This window comes from Struthio camelus, chromosome 2 (genome assembly GCF_040807025.1).
Source record: "Struthio camelus isolate bStrCam1 chromosome 2, bStrCam1.hap1, whole genome shotgun sequence".
Taxonomy (NCBI): domain Eukaryota; kingdom Metazoa; phylum Chordata; class Aves; order Struthioniformes; family Struthionidae; genus Struthio; species Struthio camelus.
In genome coordinates, this window is record NC_090943.1 from 100,112,057 (window position 1) to 100,128,743 (window position 16,687).

The 16,687-nt window shown below is 38.0% G+C and overlaps 1 protein-coding gene across 14 annotated transcripts in view; it reads left to right on the forward strand.

Moving 5' to 3' along the window:
* Nucleotides 1-2,329: 2,329 nt before the first annotated feature.
* The window catches only part of TBC1D7 (TBC1 domain family member 7), a 72,045-nt gene continuing 57,687 nt past the window's right edge, over nucleotides 2,330-16,687 (forward strand). For 4 of the 14 annotated variants that reach the window (XR_011139064.1, XM_068931825.1, XM_068931832.1 and 1 more), the window contains exons 1-7: nucleotides 2,375-2,429; nucleotides 3,758-3,926; nucleotides 4,338-4,480; nucleotides 5,036-5,116; nucleotides 8,896-9,083; nucleotides 11,355-11,492; nucleotides 13,159-13,304. Coding sequence is in view for 12 of the 14 variants with exons in the window: in XM_068931825.1 (XP_068787926.1) it covers nucleotides 4,369-4,480; nucleotides 5,036-5,116; nucleotides 8,896-9,083; nucleotides 11,355-11,492; nucleotides 13,159-13,304 (665 nt within the window). In the remaining 2 variants the exon portion in view is untranslated. Of the gene's footprint in view, nucleotides 2,483-3,727; nucleotides 3,927-4,337; nucleotides 4,481-5,035; nucleotides 5,117-5,147; nucleotides 5,914-8,895; nucleotides 9,084-11,354; nucleotides 11,493-13,158; nucleotides 13,305-16,687 lie in introns of those variants that run through there. The other 10 variants (XM_068931826.1, XM_068931829.1, XR_011139065.1 and 7 more) reach the window with 8 other exon arrangements.

The following is a 16,687-nucleotide window of genomic DNA, read 5'->3' on the forward strand; positions in this document are numbered from 1 at the left end:
CTGGTTGACCCCTGCAGGTATTCATGATGAAATTCTGCTTCCATATACAACAGCAATAGGCTCCATCGATATTAATGAAGATACTTCATATCCACAAACAAAGGTAAAGAGGAAGATTATTTGGTTCATGAAAATGCAGGCAATTTAATATGTTGATTTAAATAATGCAATCACCCGTGTGCTTTGCAACACTGATTTACATCATGTACAGTCACTTAGCCATTTTCAATATAGGTAGCTGTAAAGGGCAGTTATGAAGAAATGAGGCTGCTGTTAAAGCAAGAATGGCCAACTCGGTATAGGGCTGTCTTTTAAAAAATTTAGGTTAGACAACTTTTTTTCACTGCATATGTAGATCCAGTGTGACCAAATAATAATAATTGTAGTGATTATCATTTCATGCTAAGCCTATGCTTTCATTTTATATTGTAAAACTTCCTGAATTAAATGCTTTAATTCATTTCCTGGTGGCCTAAATATAATCAGGATACTCATATTTACTACTGGTACGGTTTGAGAGCCCACTAGAACCTATTATCTGTATTTGAAACTGTTCACAGACACCATTAAGGAAATCTGTGTGTATGAGTGACATGACTGAGAAGCTTTCTGTATGTGGGGTTTAGAGACTTTACTAGGGGGATGTATTAATTTTAATTTTTTCAAGGGAAGGAATTGTTTTTATGCTGTATTTTAATGCAAGTAAATCTTTCAGACTCCAATTTTGATTAGGAGCTTGCAGCAATGGCAAAATTAACAATGTTAACATATTGCAAATCCACAGCACAGTGTCTGCTAGCTAAACTGCCTAAAAAATTTATCTGCTGTACAATAAATTGACACTAATATAAATTACGTTAGCCTCACCTTTTTTTAGAACACAACTATAGTTTTGTAATACATACCCACAAGGCCTAGTATAAATAAGAAAAAATGACAGCGATTTGATTAAACTTCAGTAGCTGTTTTCTGAATATAGTTAGCTCCTAACAGTACCAAACAGATCTCTTATGTAGACAAGTGCCATCTATTGATCAAAGACGCATTTGACATGAAAAGAGACAAAAATTACAAAAATGGCACCAGTCTGCCCTCTGCTGCTGTACAGAATTACTTCAAGAAACACACTTGCTAGGCCCAGTACTGACTCATCAAAAATAATCGCCTGTGAACTGGGGCCACAGCAAAAGCGTGTCCGTTCTGCAACAGCGTGCTTTCCTCTCGTCTTTTAAAAAGTTTGTTGAGCTTACAAAAAAGAGGGTTGCTGTCGTTTTGAAAATAGGCCACTTAACACGAATTTAAGAAGCTAACATGAGGGGGGGCACTAGTATTTTGAATTTTCAGTGTTGCTAATTCAGGTGTTGACGGTCTTGTTCTGTTCCTGGAAAGGCGCGATGAGCTGAAAACTCAGCTCCTGCAGAAAGAAGCTGCCGGGCCCTTGTCATCGTACAGTTTAATGCTGGCAAGTTCTCAAAGCTCAGAACAAGAAAAACAAGTGAAAATATGTTGTTAGCTTGACATGCCATGATTTTGGCAGCACAGTGAGATTTTTGAGTGCTTGGCCTTGCAACAGTGAGATCTGGGCCCTTCATTTGTTTCAAGAGACGGCAATTTTAGCTTCAAGCATCTTGCTCACATATGCCAGAGTAAATCTGGCTTTCAGGAAAACCCACTTGGCTTTCCAGAGATTATTCTAAAAAAATGGTTCCAGCCGGTGCAACGGATGGGCAGTAATGCTGTGCATAATACTAATAATAGTAAATAATACAGTGGGGGCAGCATGATTCTTTCCTACTTTTCTCGGCCTCGGTTTTAGCTTTTTCCTCTATCAATGAACAATATCGAGTGGTCTTGCATAGCACTGCTGTTTGGGGGTGACTGCTTTGAACAGTTCCATGCTGGTCTTGCACGGCACTGTCATTTGGGGATCACTGCTCCGCGTGATTTCCGTACGGGGGGCACAGTCTGTTCTTCTGTCGAAATTCCCAAACCTCACAGGTCACCTTGGGAGGGATATCCCAAAGATGCTGCTCTTTTCTCTCTGGGTGTAGCTCTGGGCGCACCTGAAGCCCAGAGCAGGAACGTAGCACCAGCTCTCAGGGCCCAGAAGCAGCCTGACACAGGTTTAATCCGAGGGGGGGGGGAGGGATTTAAGCCAGCTGTGTCTGACGGACCGAGCGGACGCGTGCGAGGGAGGGCGGCAAAGGCGGCAGCCGCCCGCACCGCTCTGACGGGGCAGCTCGGCAGCGCCGCGCGCGACCGTTACGCAGGCGGCCGTTGAACCCGCAACGGCCAGCGCCGCGGCGCGCTCCGCCCCCCGCCCCGTGCCAGCCGGGGCGGGGCAGGGCGGGACTGCGCCTGCGCCGCGCCGCGCCCCGCCCCCGCCGCGCCGTGGGGCCGTGTCGGCGGGCCGCGTCCGGCTGCGCAAGGTGCTGGAGGGCGGCGGGGGATCGCGGGCCTGCCCGTCCGTCTGCTGCTCGGGGTGGGGGTGGTTCACCGACGTGTGTGTGTGTGTGTGTGTGTTGGGTTTTTTAAAAAAAAAAAAAAAGGGAGGAAGGGTCATGGTGTCCGTCTCTTTTGTTAAATATTCTCCTTTCCCTGTGGTGGGTACGGTCGCCTGGCGTGGCCTTGAGGGACACGATGGAAAGTGCTCTTAAGGTTGAACATACTTCTGCAGGTAGAAGGAGTTAACTTCGCTCGTTTATCCAGCGTGCCTGTAATGGTCTTTTTCCCTTCCTTTTTCTCGTTTGTGGACAAGATGTGTAAACATGTCAGGCATAGTGCCTGACAAGAAAATGCATTTCTGATTTTGGAGAGAGAGGAAGCAGTTTTCATGCCTTTTCACCATTCAATAAATCAAATGCAATGCTCATATAGTGTAAAATTATTAAAATAGCATTCCTTTGTCATATTTTATACTTCTGTTTTTCAAATGCTGTTTTTTTTGGTCTGTGTTCTGTAACTCCGCTGTCAGCTTTCTTTCCCTGAACAGCAGAGGCTAAACGCTGTCTAACCAGTGCCTATTAAATTCAGGTTTAAACAATTTTAACTATTTCAGGGCAGTTGAATGTCTGCAGCGTCTGAGTTCTGCTTAGAGGCGTTGCTGCAATATAACTTAATAGTGAACACCATGATAGCTGGACCCTTAAATGCATGATATATGTATTTATCGCAGTCATTTTCATAAGTATGAAGCGTAAGTGGAACCTTTACAAGTAATATAAATATATATTTTTTTCTTGGTTTTAAGTTAGTACTTGTTCAGCCCTTTGTTGCTGTGTATTTTTCTGGCTGGTCTTGGCCCTGATCCTACCAAGCCCTGAAAATGGACTTAATTTGAAACACAGATGGGCCTAGTGCACGCGCAAAGTTGAGTATGCGTGTTCTTTGAAAAATTGTGGCCTTTATTTATATCTGCAAATGCTTTGTTCCCGTTTGTGGTTTGGTTCAGCAAGGAATAGAATAATTTCACTAGAAAAGTTTTCTGGTGCATGATTGCTTTTTCACCCAAAATGCACAAAATATTTTCCCCCATGTTTTGCCTCTATCACTTTTATCATTAAGATTGTTTTTAGCACTTTGAGTTACAAAGTAGAACTTTCTCATATTTGCAAGCCTGCAGAGAATGAGAGAACTGGTATTTAGAAGGTTGAACTGAACTGAAATGGAAATGGTCTGTTATGAAACACAAAGTTCTTACTGTGGTTTACTGTTGTTTCCGGCACAGGGGTGAGATGTTTTTATTTTTTAATACTAGAATGACAAGCTCAAGACTGTGGCTAACGTGGCATGTGATAATGGCATGAGCGTTTAGTTCAAGTCTGCAGCCTAAGAAGGAAACTGCATACCTAGCCTTATTCTTTCCTGTCACCTCTGTGCGACTAAGGCCAACACTGGCTTCCCCTTTCCTGTGGTTAACTTGCCTGGTGAGTGTGAAATCTGATGACTTTGTGTGTCTGGTTAACAGTTGTACTTCACTAGGGTTGCTGCAGCCAGAATTTTCTCAGATTCTTAACTGCAAGGTTCTTTATATTGTTTGTGAAATATATGACCTCATATAAAACACCAAGTGTCTCTCCAGCATTTTTGACATTTTTTTAAGGGAGTGTAATATACCACAGGAAGAAAAAAATCCTGTATTTTGTTTGGAAATCTGGTATCTTTACACCTTCTTTAGTTCCAATTCTTTATTTTTATGCTTGTATATGTTAACAAAAAATCTTTTCAAAATCTGTAGGTTTTATTAATACCATAGAGACATAAGGAATCAACTCTTACTAGTGTGCAAAAGTACTTGACTTCAATATAATACGAATATATTCTTGTAACTCCTATAGGGAGTTACTAGTTCCTCAAGAGGAGTCGATCATGGCTGATGACTCTCAGAGAAACTTCCGGTCAGTGTATTATGAAAAAGTGGGATTTCGTGGAGTTGAAGAAAAGAAGTCACTGGAAATTCTGTTAAAAGATGATCGTTTAGGCAAGTTGATTTTATTGTTTCTTGTATTATTTTCATGTTTTGTTTTCCCTTTTTTGGAAATAATAAATAGTATGTAGCTGCTGTGCTCATTGAAGTTTCACACATTTTACCACTAGTTTCTTAGTTAATCCTGCTTGTCACACCCATAAGATTTTTTAGCTTAGTCAATCTTTTGAGTTTGAAAGATCTGAGAATCTGATTTTCTGAAAAAGTATTTTATATCTATCTGCTTGTTTGTTTCTTTTTTTCTTCTCTTGTTCTTTATGCCAAGAAGGCATAAAGAATGAGAGAGAGCATATAGGATAGCTATAGTGTTATTGTAAATCAAGCCAGATAAAAATGATTTTTCAAAAGAAATACTGTTGCAGTTTATATGGCACATTCTGTTTTGAACTGAAATAGTAAAGGCATTTTTTGATAATATATGATCAGAGTGGAAATGTCTCTCTACAGATAAGGATTTTTCATACTTGTGAATCAGAGTCTAACAGCTATTGATAACAATATTTCAAATTTACTTTAAGGTTTTATTTGTTTTCTTTTATTTCTCTACAGATATTGAGAAGCTTTGCACGTTTAGTCAAAGATTTCCTCTCCCATCTATGTATCGTATACTGGTGTGGAAGGTGCTTTTAGGTATGAAACATAGCATCGGTGATTCTCTATGTAGAAATGAATATGTAAGAAGGGTGTTTGGTTTGGTTTTTGTTTTTCTGTTTTTTTAAGAGCAATAACGATATGGATTATTTGTAATCATTTACCTAGTGATACGTGTTTGGTCTTCTTTTGCATCCACCTAATTTGCACAACAGTGATTGTGAAACTTGATACACTGTGCATACTTTCTTTTGCAGAAGCACACACACATGAGTTTATTTCTGTTTGGCTTTGTAACACTACCCAAGTTCATTTATAAAATGGGTTTGAACAGTAAATGTGTATGAGAGTAACTGACAACTGATAAGTTTTTCAGTTTTGTTCCTAAAATAAACGACACCTAAGCTGAAGTGAACCTGTGATTAAACCTAAGAAACTAGGCATCAGTAAGGAAATAAATATTTGTTCTCAGGAGAAGCTTGTGTTCTAAAAGATTTTGGTTTGAGGACTTGTTTTGATTTTGCTTCTAGCTTTAACTGGTATTTGCCGTTAAAGAAGTTTTGAGACCAGAGACAAATGCAGTATCCTCAGAAACCGTACGTGGACTGAATTCTCTTCTCCTTTAAGTGAATTACTCAGATGACTAATTCTGAGAATACTAATGGCCTTTTGCAAGTGACTAGACAAATGGGTTGGATATACTGGAGTGTGAGGAAATGCCACTTGGAGACAGGAGGCGTTGCGGAGAGTCCAGGAATTCTAACTTTTACAAGTTATCTACAGAATTTTTCCTTAGAGTTGCTGACTGTAAAGAAACTGCCAGGCTGAGTGTGAAGGTATGTTTTATGACTAAATCTCTGGAACAGAAATTTGATTGACCATCATGCAGCATTTGAAAAGCTTGAGCGTAGGGCCGTGCCGAGTCTTGTATTACCAAGGCTGTGCTGACAGAAAGGGTGCTGATCATCTGAAGTGCTCTTTGATCAGGGAGAAACCAGCAGCTCAGCCTGCTGGTTATCTTGGAAGCTGTGTCTGCTCCCATCTGTGAACTGTTGTACTTCTCCCTGGACCTTGGGCTCTCCAGAAGATGCAATACAGGTCCCGTGGATATCTCCTGTATGAAGATTTTGGCACATGACTCATAGAGTCAGGAAGATTAGCCACTGCTGCCTCAGATCACTGAGTAGTTTAAAAAACAATTTTTCTCCAGTTCAGGATATTTATATATCTTAGACTCTGCCATGGTCTTGGACAGTGTCCAGGCAAATGTCTGACCTCCGGTTTTCTGTTTCCCTTACTTTGATCTCCATGTGCCGCTGTGGTTTCCGGAGTTCTGAATGTGTCTTAGAAAGTTTTAGTTGAGTTTGAAACAATCTTAATTTTTTTTTCCCTCCTTCCTTTTTTCCCTCCAGTATTCCAAACTATCACTTAAAAATCTGAGCTTTATGTTCTTGCGTATTTAGATTTGTAAGCCTTTTTTGGGAGAGGTAGTAAACGACCAGTGTATGGAAAGTACAAGATCTAAATTATAGAACTTGAACTCCTTGATATTGATCATTGAACTAACAGAGTAATCCTCCCTGATAAAAGCCTGAGCAGCAAGAGGACTAATTTTAGGATGAAAAAAAATCGTGTACCCTGGGCCTCATTGTAGCAGTCAGCATTTTTTAAAATACTAGTAGGAAGAAATATAGTGTAGGTGATTTGGACCAGTAACTTACTATGAGATCCTTTGACCAAGATTGTAATAGCGAAAGAGTCTCTTGGCAAACTTGTAGAGCCGGCAGTTTGTTGACTGTTCTAGGTACGACGATTTGTGAATCGTATGAGCCTAACACACAGCAGTGTTTTTCAGATTGGGTCGTCTTAGTTACTCATATGGAAAGTTATAATGATGTCTGAGTACACAGAAAACAGGACAAGTGTGTGTGTGTGTGTTTTTTTTTTTTTTTAATAAAAGAATTTCATGTTTTAAAAGCTTACACGCTGTTTTATTTGAAGTATGCAAACCAGCATGGTGTAATGCATTGATCTTGTTCCGAGTGCTCTTTGGGTGAGTATAGGTATAAGGTACAAGGAATTTTCTTATACTGTGTTTCAGTGTTAACGCTCATTAGAAAAGTGGGCAGTCAGAACAGTAATACAGAGTATCTTTCCCTGAATGATTAGACCAGCAGCCCTACGCATTTCTCCTCTAAATAATATTTAACAAAAAATAAAATTTACAAAAGTGATTCTATCCCGTCAGCAAAATTATCTCAGAACCATAACAGGCCTTGATGCTGGCCCAGGTTACATGGTATGTCAGCGATGTCTCTGTTAACTTCCTGTTCAAATATGACTCATCCTGTTTGCACCAGGCTGTCCTAAAATGATTTCTGGACATCTGTTGTTTAAGCTTCTTTTTTGTCTGCCTGAGGTAGTCATCTGTGTTTAAGCAGTACAGTTGGCAATATGTACGTACATAGTTATTGATGTTGACTCTTTTTGCTTCATATGAAAATGGCTTGATCTGCTCCAGATTTTGCAGTGCAGCAAGGTTTGCAGTTGGTTAAATAAAAGATAAGTTTCTGCCTGTTGTGCTTGTTACTAAAACTGGGCAATTTCATGGTTCAACACTTGGCGGCAATACTTTTTTCTTTCAATGAAAAATAAAAGCAGCAGGTAGCCTTGTTTCTTGATTTTGGAAGAACACTTTGTTCTCATCTGTTTCTACAACAGAAAAATTTCTGCTCCACTGGTTATATAGCAATGGTACTTTTTTTTTTTTGCCGTGGTGTCAGTAAGATCTTACTTTTGTTGGGAGTCGATGACGGTTTTGTTGTGGACATCGCTGCATACTGAGATTGACTGTCGAGTGAGGGAAAGGATTGAATGAAATGTTGAGCATCTCTTCTGGATATCATAAACCGTTACATTTTCTCTAGCTCTTTACTTAGATTGAATTTTATTCTTTTTTTCCTCATAAGAAAGTAGAAATATGACAGGCATTTGGCATATGTGTGTTGTGCTGAAAAAGTCAAAAGCCTTACCTTGTTTGGGTAATATTCTTAACTTTCAGTCTATAATTGATTCAACCTATGTGATTGATTTTCTTCTGAATGTTTTTTTCAGAGGATTAATCTCTTTGATAGGAATGGTTCAGCAGAGATCTAACAATAAGTTAAATAATAAGACTGGGATGTCCAATACTTCTGCATTAGGCAATTGCATGCATATGTTCCCTGGACATCCCGGAGGAAATGTAGAATCTGAGAACAGATACAGCTAATGTACATGAGAACTGTATTATCTTAATAAAAGGAAGCTAGGCATAAATACATAAGTAGTACTGTGTTTAAAAACTGCAGGTAAATATAAACAAGTGGCAGGTAAGAGTCACAGTTTAAGAATAAGGTAGATTTGTTGAAGAGGGAAAATAAACTATGAAATTATTTTCCTTCTATCCCAACAATGACATTTCTTACCAGTGCACTAACGTAATAGATGGAAGAATTAGTGTTCAGTTGCTGAAAACTCATAGAAGAGTTGGCAAAACAAAAGTCCAAGGGTAGATTTTGCCTGTGCTCAGTTAACATGTTCTATTTGTTTTTCTGAATCTAACTAAAGTGCTTTCTTGGTCCAGTGAGTTCTAATATTGTAGGATTTTTTCCTCTGTATTCTTTGACGAAGCTTATACAAGAAATGCAGTGCCAGGACCTGCATTTTTGTAGGCTGGAATTGTGCTAGGAATGGAGTTTAGGCAAGTTTCTCAGAAAGAGAGTTTGATTGCTCTATTTTTTCTCTTTACTATTTTTTCTTTTTTTCTTGTTTTTTAGGGATTATTCCTCCTCACCATGAATCTCATGCTTTGGTGATGAATTACCGGAGGGAGCAATACTGGGATATACACCATGCTCTCCATATAATTCGTTTTATCAATGATTCTACCCCACAGGTAGATGTTTTCCTGCGGATACATCAATTGGAATCAGGAAAATTGCCTCGAAACTCGGCTTTTTCTTTGGTCAGTTGTCATTTTATTTGTCTTTTAAATAACTTAAACGTAATTCTCGGTCGCTTCATACTAAAACCTTTTAGAAACTGAACTGTAAGTAGCCCAGCAGATGTACGTAGATAGATATACATTCATAGATAAAGTAAGGTGAATGGAAAACAGAGACGTGCTAATATGAAATATGGAATTTTGGTCAAAAGTGTTTTTGTCTTTTTGTTCCCCCGATACTTTGATAAGATTTTATGCCTTAAAGTATGTTTTGTGTATTTTTTTCTGCTAGGCTTCAAGCCTTTTGTACTCTGGCTTTTACCTTAATTTCTTTATGGCACTGAAATGAAAATGATATAATCTTACTGAAGCTTATAGATTCTTAAATATTCTGGAGCAAGGATGATTCAGAGCTATCAGAAGCAGCAATTTAATGCAAATTACAGCATATTTTTGAATTATTTGTTTTGAAACCTAGACTTTAATGTACTGACCTTTTTCCGTTAATCTGGCTGATCTAGGCTTCTGTCAGGTGCCGCATATACTTTGTAGTTTACAGTACACTCACATATAGATAAACAAGTCTATAGTGTGATGAAAAGAACAGTGTGTGGACCTCATGTATAAGCATCTATGAAAGAAGAGGTGATGAAAGGAGCCATGGGACTTCCTGATGTGGATTTTACTTACCCCTTATTTAATGTTAATTCATCTGACTCTAACCCTGCTTACTTTATTTTTCATCTGTAATAACTAAATTTGATATAAGGACTTGCATAATGTTTTTATTTTGACTGGTTATGGACCTTGGACTAGTTATGGACCTTTATTTTGACTAGTTATGGAGTTAGATCCTTTTTTGTGCAATTGGCTATACTAGCTCACAGGCTTGCTTGCTTTTCTGATGGGCTGTTTCACTGTTGGAAAGAGTGTATCCTGGATAGAAAAAGTTATCATGGAAAATCCAGGCATATTTTTGACTGGAAGACTTCATACATCCTCATTGTCACTGAGTTATGCTTGTTTGGCTATAGAAAGTGCTTGTTCTCCTGGTACGTCCGCCTGTATTCAATGCAGTCGCTGTTCCCTTAAACTTATAATAAATGGGACTGCTTGCTAGTTACATAGATGTGCTCCTCTGGAGGCAGAGAGAGGATAAAAATGATGCTGGATTGATCTAAATGTTTTTAAATAAAATAAAATTTGGTCATTTTAGCAGTCTTCCATGACTTGCACGTTTTCCGTATATGGAAGCAGAGCGCTTAATTAGGGGTATGTGTGCATTGCAGCAGTCTATGTAACAGAGGAATATCCCAGTAGTAATTAGGCTATCCAGATGTTTTGCGTGAATTGTAATCTGTGCAAAAGCCTGTGATGCTGTAGCTAACGCCTACTGATGGTTACATTAGATCAAACTGTAAGTACACATCTAGCTTGTTATCTTGCCTCCTAATATAGTCAGTATTGCCCACTTAAGGAAGACCGTAATAAACGGGGCGACTACACAGCCTTGTCCTTATGCATCTTCCCAGTTTAAAAACTTCCTGAGCTAGCAGTTACCGTAAGACCTAGCTGGTTTAGAGTTAGCGTGCATGTGTCTACCCTGTGCGCAGTCATACCAGTAACTGTTGTTTAGGCATGCTGACACTTGTGGTAGGAAGTGTACCACCTAATGAAGTAATGAAGAGAAGATAGTGTGACTGTCACAAACCTGTAGTATTGTGTTGTGAGAATAAGACAGTCATCACCTGGGATCAGTATTCATTTGTCTCCAGGAAGATGTTTGTCTCAAACCAAATCATTCCCTATATGTTAAAGATGAGGATACAGCTCACAGCTGCTTTTTTTTTTTTTCTTTTCTTTTCCCCAGTAGCTGAGTCCATTACAGAGGTTTTTGAGGAGTCTAGTTGGCCCTCAGCAGCAGATATTTTCATCTTTTTTTTTTTTTTTTTTTTGCTATGTAGTGTAATAAGTAGTGTGGTGTACAGAAGTAGGAGTATTGGTATCTTGTTAGGAGGTAATGTTATCTCTTGTGAGAATACTTGAGAACTTTGAATCAGAGCTGCTTCAAACTCCAGTTGGTTGTTTTGATTTGAAAAGCAAGACATGTCTTATTCTGCTGTAACAGGTATCTGTTGCCCAGTGCTTTATTTATGCATGTTAGAACAGCTACTGTCTCTCTTTGTATACATTGATTCCATCTCATTTTCCCAAACAGAATGGAAAGGAAATATAACAGTAATTTAAATCAAAGAGTCCAATACTTCCGTATTCACTTTTTTGCTTTTCCAGGAACCTGAAGATGAAGTCTTTCTTGCTATTGCTAAAGCAATGGAGGAAATGGTGGAGGATCCTATAGAATGCTACTGGCTTGTCAGTTGCTTTGTGAATCAGCTGAACAGCAAGCACAAAGACTCATTACAACAACTGGTAAGATTTTTTTTTTTTTGAGAAAGGAGATAAAGGTAGGGAGGAAGAAGTCATGGAAACCATGTTTATTGAGCATTTTGGAAAGTTACAGTGTACAGGGGCTAGTAGAATGTCAGAGGTGGCATCCCCTGGATTCTGCTTTGCCAACAGTTCTGAGAAAATGGGACTAGTGCTTTTGCATTGTAATTTGTACTGTCCCGTAGGATACTTTGTCTAGCATAACATTAGAAATTATTTTTGTTTGCTACACTGTAGGTTTCAATTACATCTTTTTTTTTCCCGATTTAACTGTTTTGTTTAATTGAATGAACATGTCAGAAGGTTAAGAACATTTTGATGTATTTATGCTACTTTTTAGGATGCATCTCTGGCTTCCATGTGCTCATTGGATTATAATGAGACAAAGCACTATTGTGTCACCTTAAAAATGGAGTAGGGCACTTTGCATCTCCAGAAAAATAGTATTTTGCAAATCAAGTTATAGAGTTCTTTTGGCACTGATCATTTAAATGTTCTTATAGAGTGTTAATTTTGAATTTGTTTTACTGTTTTTTATTTTATTTTTTTAGAGAATGCATACTTATAAAATCTGCTTCATTTTAAATAAAAGCATTTGTAATTCTTCAAATACTCTTAAAGGCAAGAAATCTTTTAGTTAGCAACATGCACTGAGATGAACATACCTGAGGATCTGTGCACTAGCAGTCATTGGATGAAAATTCTTTTCAGAATATTAAGGATATGCCCTTTGTTTGTTATTCTTTTGGAACTAAGAAATACTTTTTAAATCTGCCTCCTATTGCTGAAGCAGTTACATTCAACTAAACCAATTTTTGTAATTCCTTTTAAAGGACAGAGAGAGGAATATTTTTAAAGAAAGGATGTACTATCAGTGCAAAGGGAGTGCCAAGTGTCTCCCTCTTCAGTTTTATGTTATAATACGTACCTTGTACAAAGACTCGATGTTAGAATATGGACAACGAAAATTTTGTCGTATGACAGCTGAAGTAATTAGCTGTTTCTCTAATCACGACAAAAAGGATAAATTCATGAATTTATGAAAGTGTGTGTTGTGTTACATTAGACTTTAAGCGCAGCAATAAGCATTGTTCACTTTTGTTTCAAAACCTTATTGTATGCTGTTCTGTTGGCCTTTCTAAATACTCTGGATTTTTAAAGAAGAAATCAATGTCCAGCTTTTAATGTATTGCACAGGGATTTACTCCGAGAATTGATCTTCTTGGTTTTGCTGCATTGTGTGTAGGTTTTTTTGATGAGTGCTAAGGGGATTAGGTTTGTGGTGAATGAAACTCAATTTTACTTGTGATGGTAGCGGTAATTAGTGCAGGTTTAATCTCTGTATTGCCTTAAGCTCTCAAACACCTTGTTGCCTTGGGAATTCTGCATATATTAGAAGTCCTGCTAGTGGTCAGCAATTCAGGGAACATAGGGAGTGCTTGTTTAACAAAGTATCTAATTAACTAGTTGCAAAAATCGGCAACACTTGTATCTTGGGTCGTATTTTTCGTTAAAATAATGCAAGTTCAGTATTTGAGCATATGTTAGTATATACTTTTAATTTTTTAAATAGCACTGTTTTACAGTGTGTTAACTACCGAGTGTACTCTGATGTGATTCATCTAAAGTTTTCCATTTCCTTTCTCAGCCAAAAATTCTGGAGCAGTATTTGAACGTTGAAGATAACAGACTCCTGATGCATCTGAAAGCGTGTTCTGCAATGAGCAAACTTCCTTACAATCTTTGGTTTAAAAAGTGTTTTGCAGGCTGTTTACCTGAGTCCAGTTTACAGAGGCAAGTTCTTGTTTTCTTTTTTTCTTTTGATTTGTATTTGTTTAGTAGCAAATAGTAGCACCTTAGTAGTACCAGCTTCTTATTGCCACTAGCAGATGAGCTTCCCTTACTTCATCTGTAAGATTATGGAATTGACTCAAAAGTGGTGCTGACTTGGAAATGATAAAATTTGATTCAATTCCACTTCTTACTGATGTAAGATAATCTATATGTCATTATTTTTGGTACTGAAATTAAAAAGAATGGAGTTCAATATAGCAGATGATTCTGTTAAACATTCTGTCCTCCTAGGATTTAAAACTGCAAATTCCCATTTAGGGATAGAGAGCTGAGTGTAGTCGGTTTTCAGGCTTTTTAACTGAAATCCTTGCTTAGGGAGTCATTATACTTTATTATCAGATTTAAAAAGATTTTGGAAATGTTTATTTTAAAAAGTATTAAGGCAGTTTCAGTATTGAAAAGTTCATGAAATGACAGTGGGTTATAGCAGGATTTTACAGTCGAAAATACGCTGTCTGGCTTTTGAAAAAAGAAAGTTCTCATGCATGGCCCTTCACTGCAGGGACTTTGAAATGATGCTTGTATGATTTCTCTAATTCTGCCATCTGAGAACTCCTGGATAATGCAAAATTCAAACTAGATGAAGACTATCCTTTCTGCATTGACAAGGGCGTTGCTAGTAGCAGAGCAGGAGTTGGTGTGTAGGAAAGGATGGTTTTGTTGTCAGCCACCCATTAAAAATTTGAGAAGGAACGTGAAGATTCAGGGGAAGTTTCACGCCAGCACCTTCAGGACTTTAATGGCTTCTAGAGGAACTTTAAGTGGAAAGTGAGAGCGCTTTGTAAATGCTCTATAGAAAAAAAACTTTGGTTTACAGTGGTAATTGGTTGTCACCTGAATAGTGAGTGCAATATTGGTTTTCTGGGACTTCACATTTCATGAAGGGAAATGATGCACAGCTGTTTTTTAAAATGTTTTGTTTGCCCTTATGACAATATGGGTTTTTTAGAGAACGAGCTAAAGATTAGCAGTCGTGCTCTGCAGTCCTGTCGTGCAGGACAGTGGTCTTTCCGGTTTTATATGTTCTAATGCTAGCAAGGAGTAGAAACAATAAATTTTTTGAACCAAAACTGAAGGAGTTGATAGTAGAGCTTTTGGTGTTACCCTGTGGCACTTAATTGTTATATAGCAAGTCATTCTTGTCAAGCACCTGTAAGGCTACAAAATAATCAGGTGTCAGTGTGTAGTGATTGCGTATGGCCGTTTTTAACCTTACTTTTGTGGGTACAGGAACCGTGTGTAAAATATGTTTATTACATCCTTAAAAGCAATTGAATGACTTTACGGTTTGCGTGCACCTCTGTTTCATATTTATATTTAAAGGTCAATTTTAGTTCATAATGATTGATCTTGCTTCACTGTGCTTTCTCTGTATGAAAATTAATGCAGTTTGTCAACAGAAGTGACTGCAGGACTTACCAGTTTCTTCAAGCCTTCTTTTCTGTAGGCTTCTGTGGTCTGAAATACCCTTTGCAAATTGCTGCGTGGTGAACCTCTTTGCATGCCTTCTAGGAGATGCTATTATTTAGAGCTTATGTGACTTAATTTTGATAGTAGGGCTTAAAACTGAGAACTACAGCTGAATGAGAAAATTCCAATAGAGCAGTTTTTCTATTGGAAGATTCAGTTTTGTTGAAATTTCTGTTGAAAAGTCAACATTTTTCGGGGCTGTGTCATTTTGATAATGTAAAAGGAAAAAAATCTAGATGGAGAATTCTGATTTTTCATATTTTATCTTGTCAGAATCTTTAGTTTCTACTTCTGTCACTTTGGATTAGTTCATTTATATAAAATATTTTATCTGGTTACTGTAGCATTCTTCTATACTGTTTTACCATATTGAAATTGAATATTTTGATATATTTCGAATATTTTTTTTTCCACAGAAAATGTCAAAGCACTTTTTGTGTCACTATAAAAAAACCAAATTTCAATGTTGTGGCACTTCAGATGGCACAGTAATCCCACGTCCTAACAGTTTTTATGGGAATATGATAAAAGTGCACTCTTTTCTTGTCTGTTTAAGTTTCTGAATTATTCAATTGTAATCGTAATGGCTCATTTGCTAAGGAAATAACATACTTTATGGGCAGCGTGTGACAGATGAACTTAATTAATGCTTGGAGATTGCTTGGATTAGAATCTAGAAGCCCTAATGCTTATGTGAAATGTAGCCAAATGGCAGTGTTGGAACTGCTGCGAATTAAAAGCGGGTCTGCAGTTCTCCTGTGAGTTTTACTTTTTGTTGGTCAAGTTAGAGGTGATTTGAGCTCAGTCCCTTACAATTTAATTTAGCTTATGATTTAATACTGCCTTTCTTAGACAGGTTGTTGCCGTGGCTAAATTGTAGTTTTCTCTGCCAGGCAGCTAAATTTAAATCGCATCTTTTTTTCTTTCCTCTTTTTTTTCTTTTTTTTTTTCTTTTTCTCTAACGTTTGCAAGATTTGTGCAGTCTGTGCAGATGTTTTATCCAATAATGGTGAGATGAAGTTTATATATATTTATTCCTGATATGCATCATCATTCAGTACATAACACTGTTTTATATCGCACTTCACCTAGTTGTAACATAGGTAAAATTTGTGCATCAGTTTGATTTAAATTGGTTTGGAAAACTTTGATAGACCAGTTTCATGTAGAAACATCTCTTTTGAATGCATTTCAGTGAATGTTCTTTTGAACATTTCTTATGCAATGTCTCTGTTTGCTGACTTTAATACACTTGGTGTATTGTGCAACAAGGTTCTTCAGCACACTTCTTAAAGCTGCCACACTGGTAAAGTGAGGAGCACACCAAGCATTTCCATTGGCTTAGGAGAAAAATTCCTCAAGACTCTCTATCCAACCTGGAATATAGACACAGTGCTTCCTGGAACATGGACCTGCGTGTAGCACAGTCTTGCGAGAGACAGAAAGGCTTGCTCATCTCTGAAAAAGGGAGAGAACTGGATCGCACCTCTTGTTTGTACTCACCAGTGCGCGCTCTGCTCGAATTCTGCCACGGCATCTGTTCAGTAAGCCCCGTGCGTGGAGAGCTTTCCAACGGCACTATACGGGCCCTCTGCTGGAGAGCCCTGCTGTTCAAGCATGGTGTCCTGTTTGTGTTTCCAGCTGTACAGTCAAAATTGCACTTTTGCTGCTGATTTATTCCAGCCCTGTTACCCCAGATGATCCAGCTATAACAGAATTAGTGCAGCTTTGCAGATATAAGTGGGTATAAGCTACGGATTTTTTTTTTAAGGCCCAATGTTGCCAGTCATGTATCATGATGTACATGTATCATGTATCATGTCCCCGACTAACATTATTTGTAGTTTGCAGTG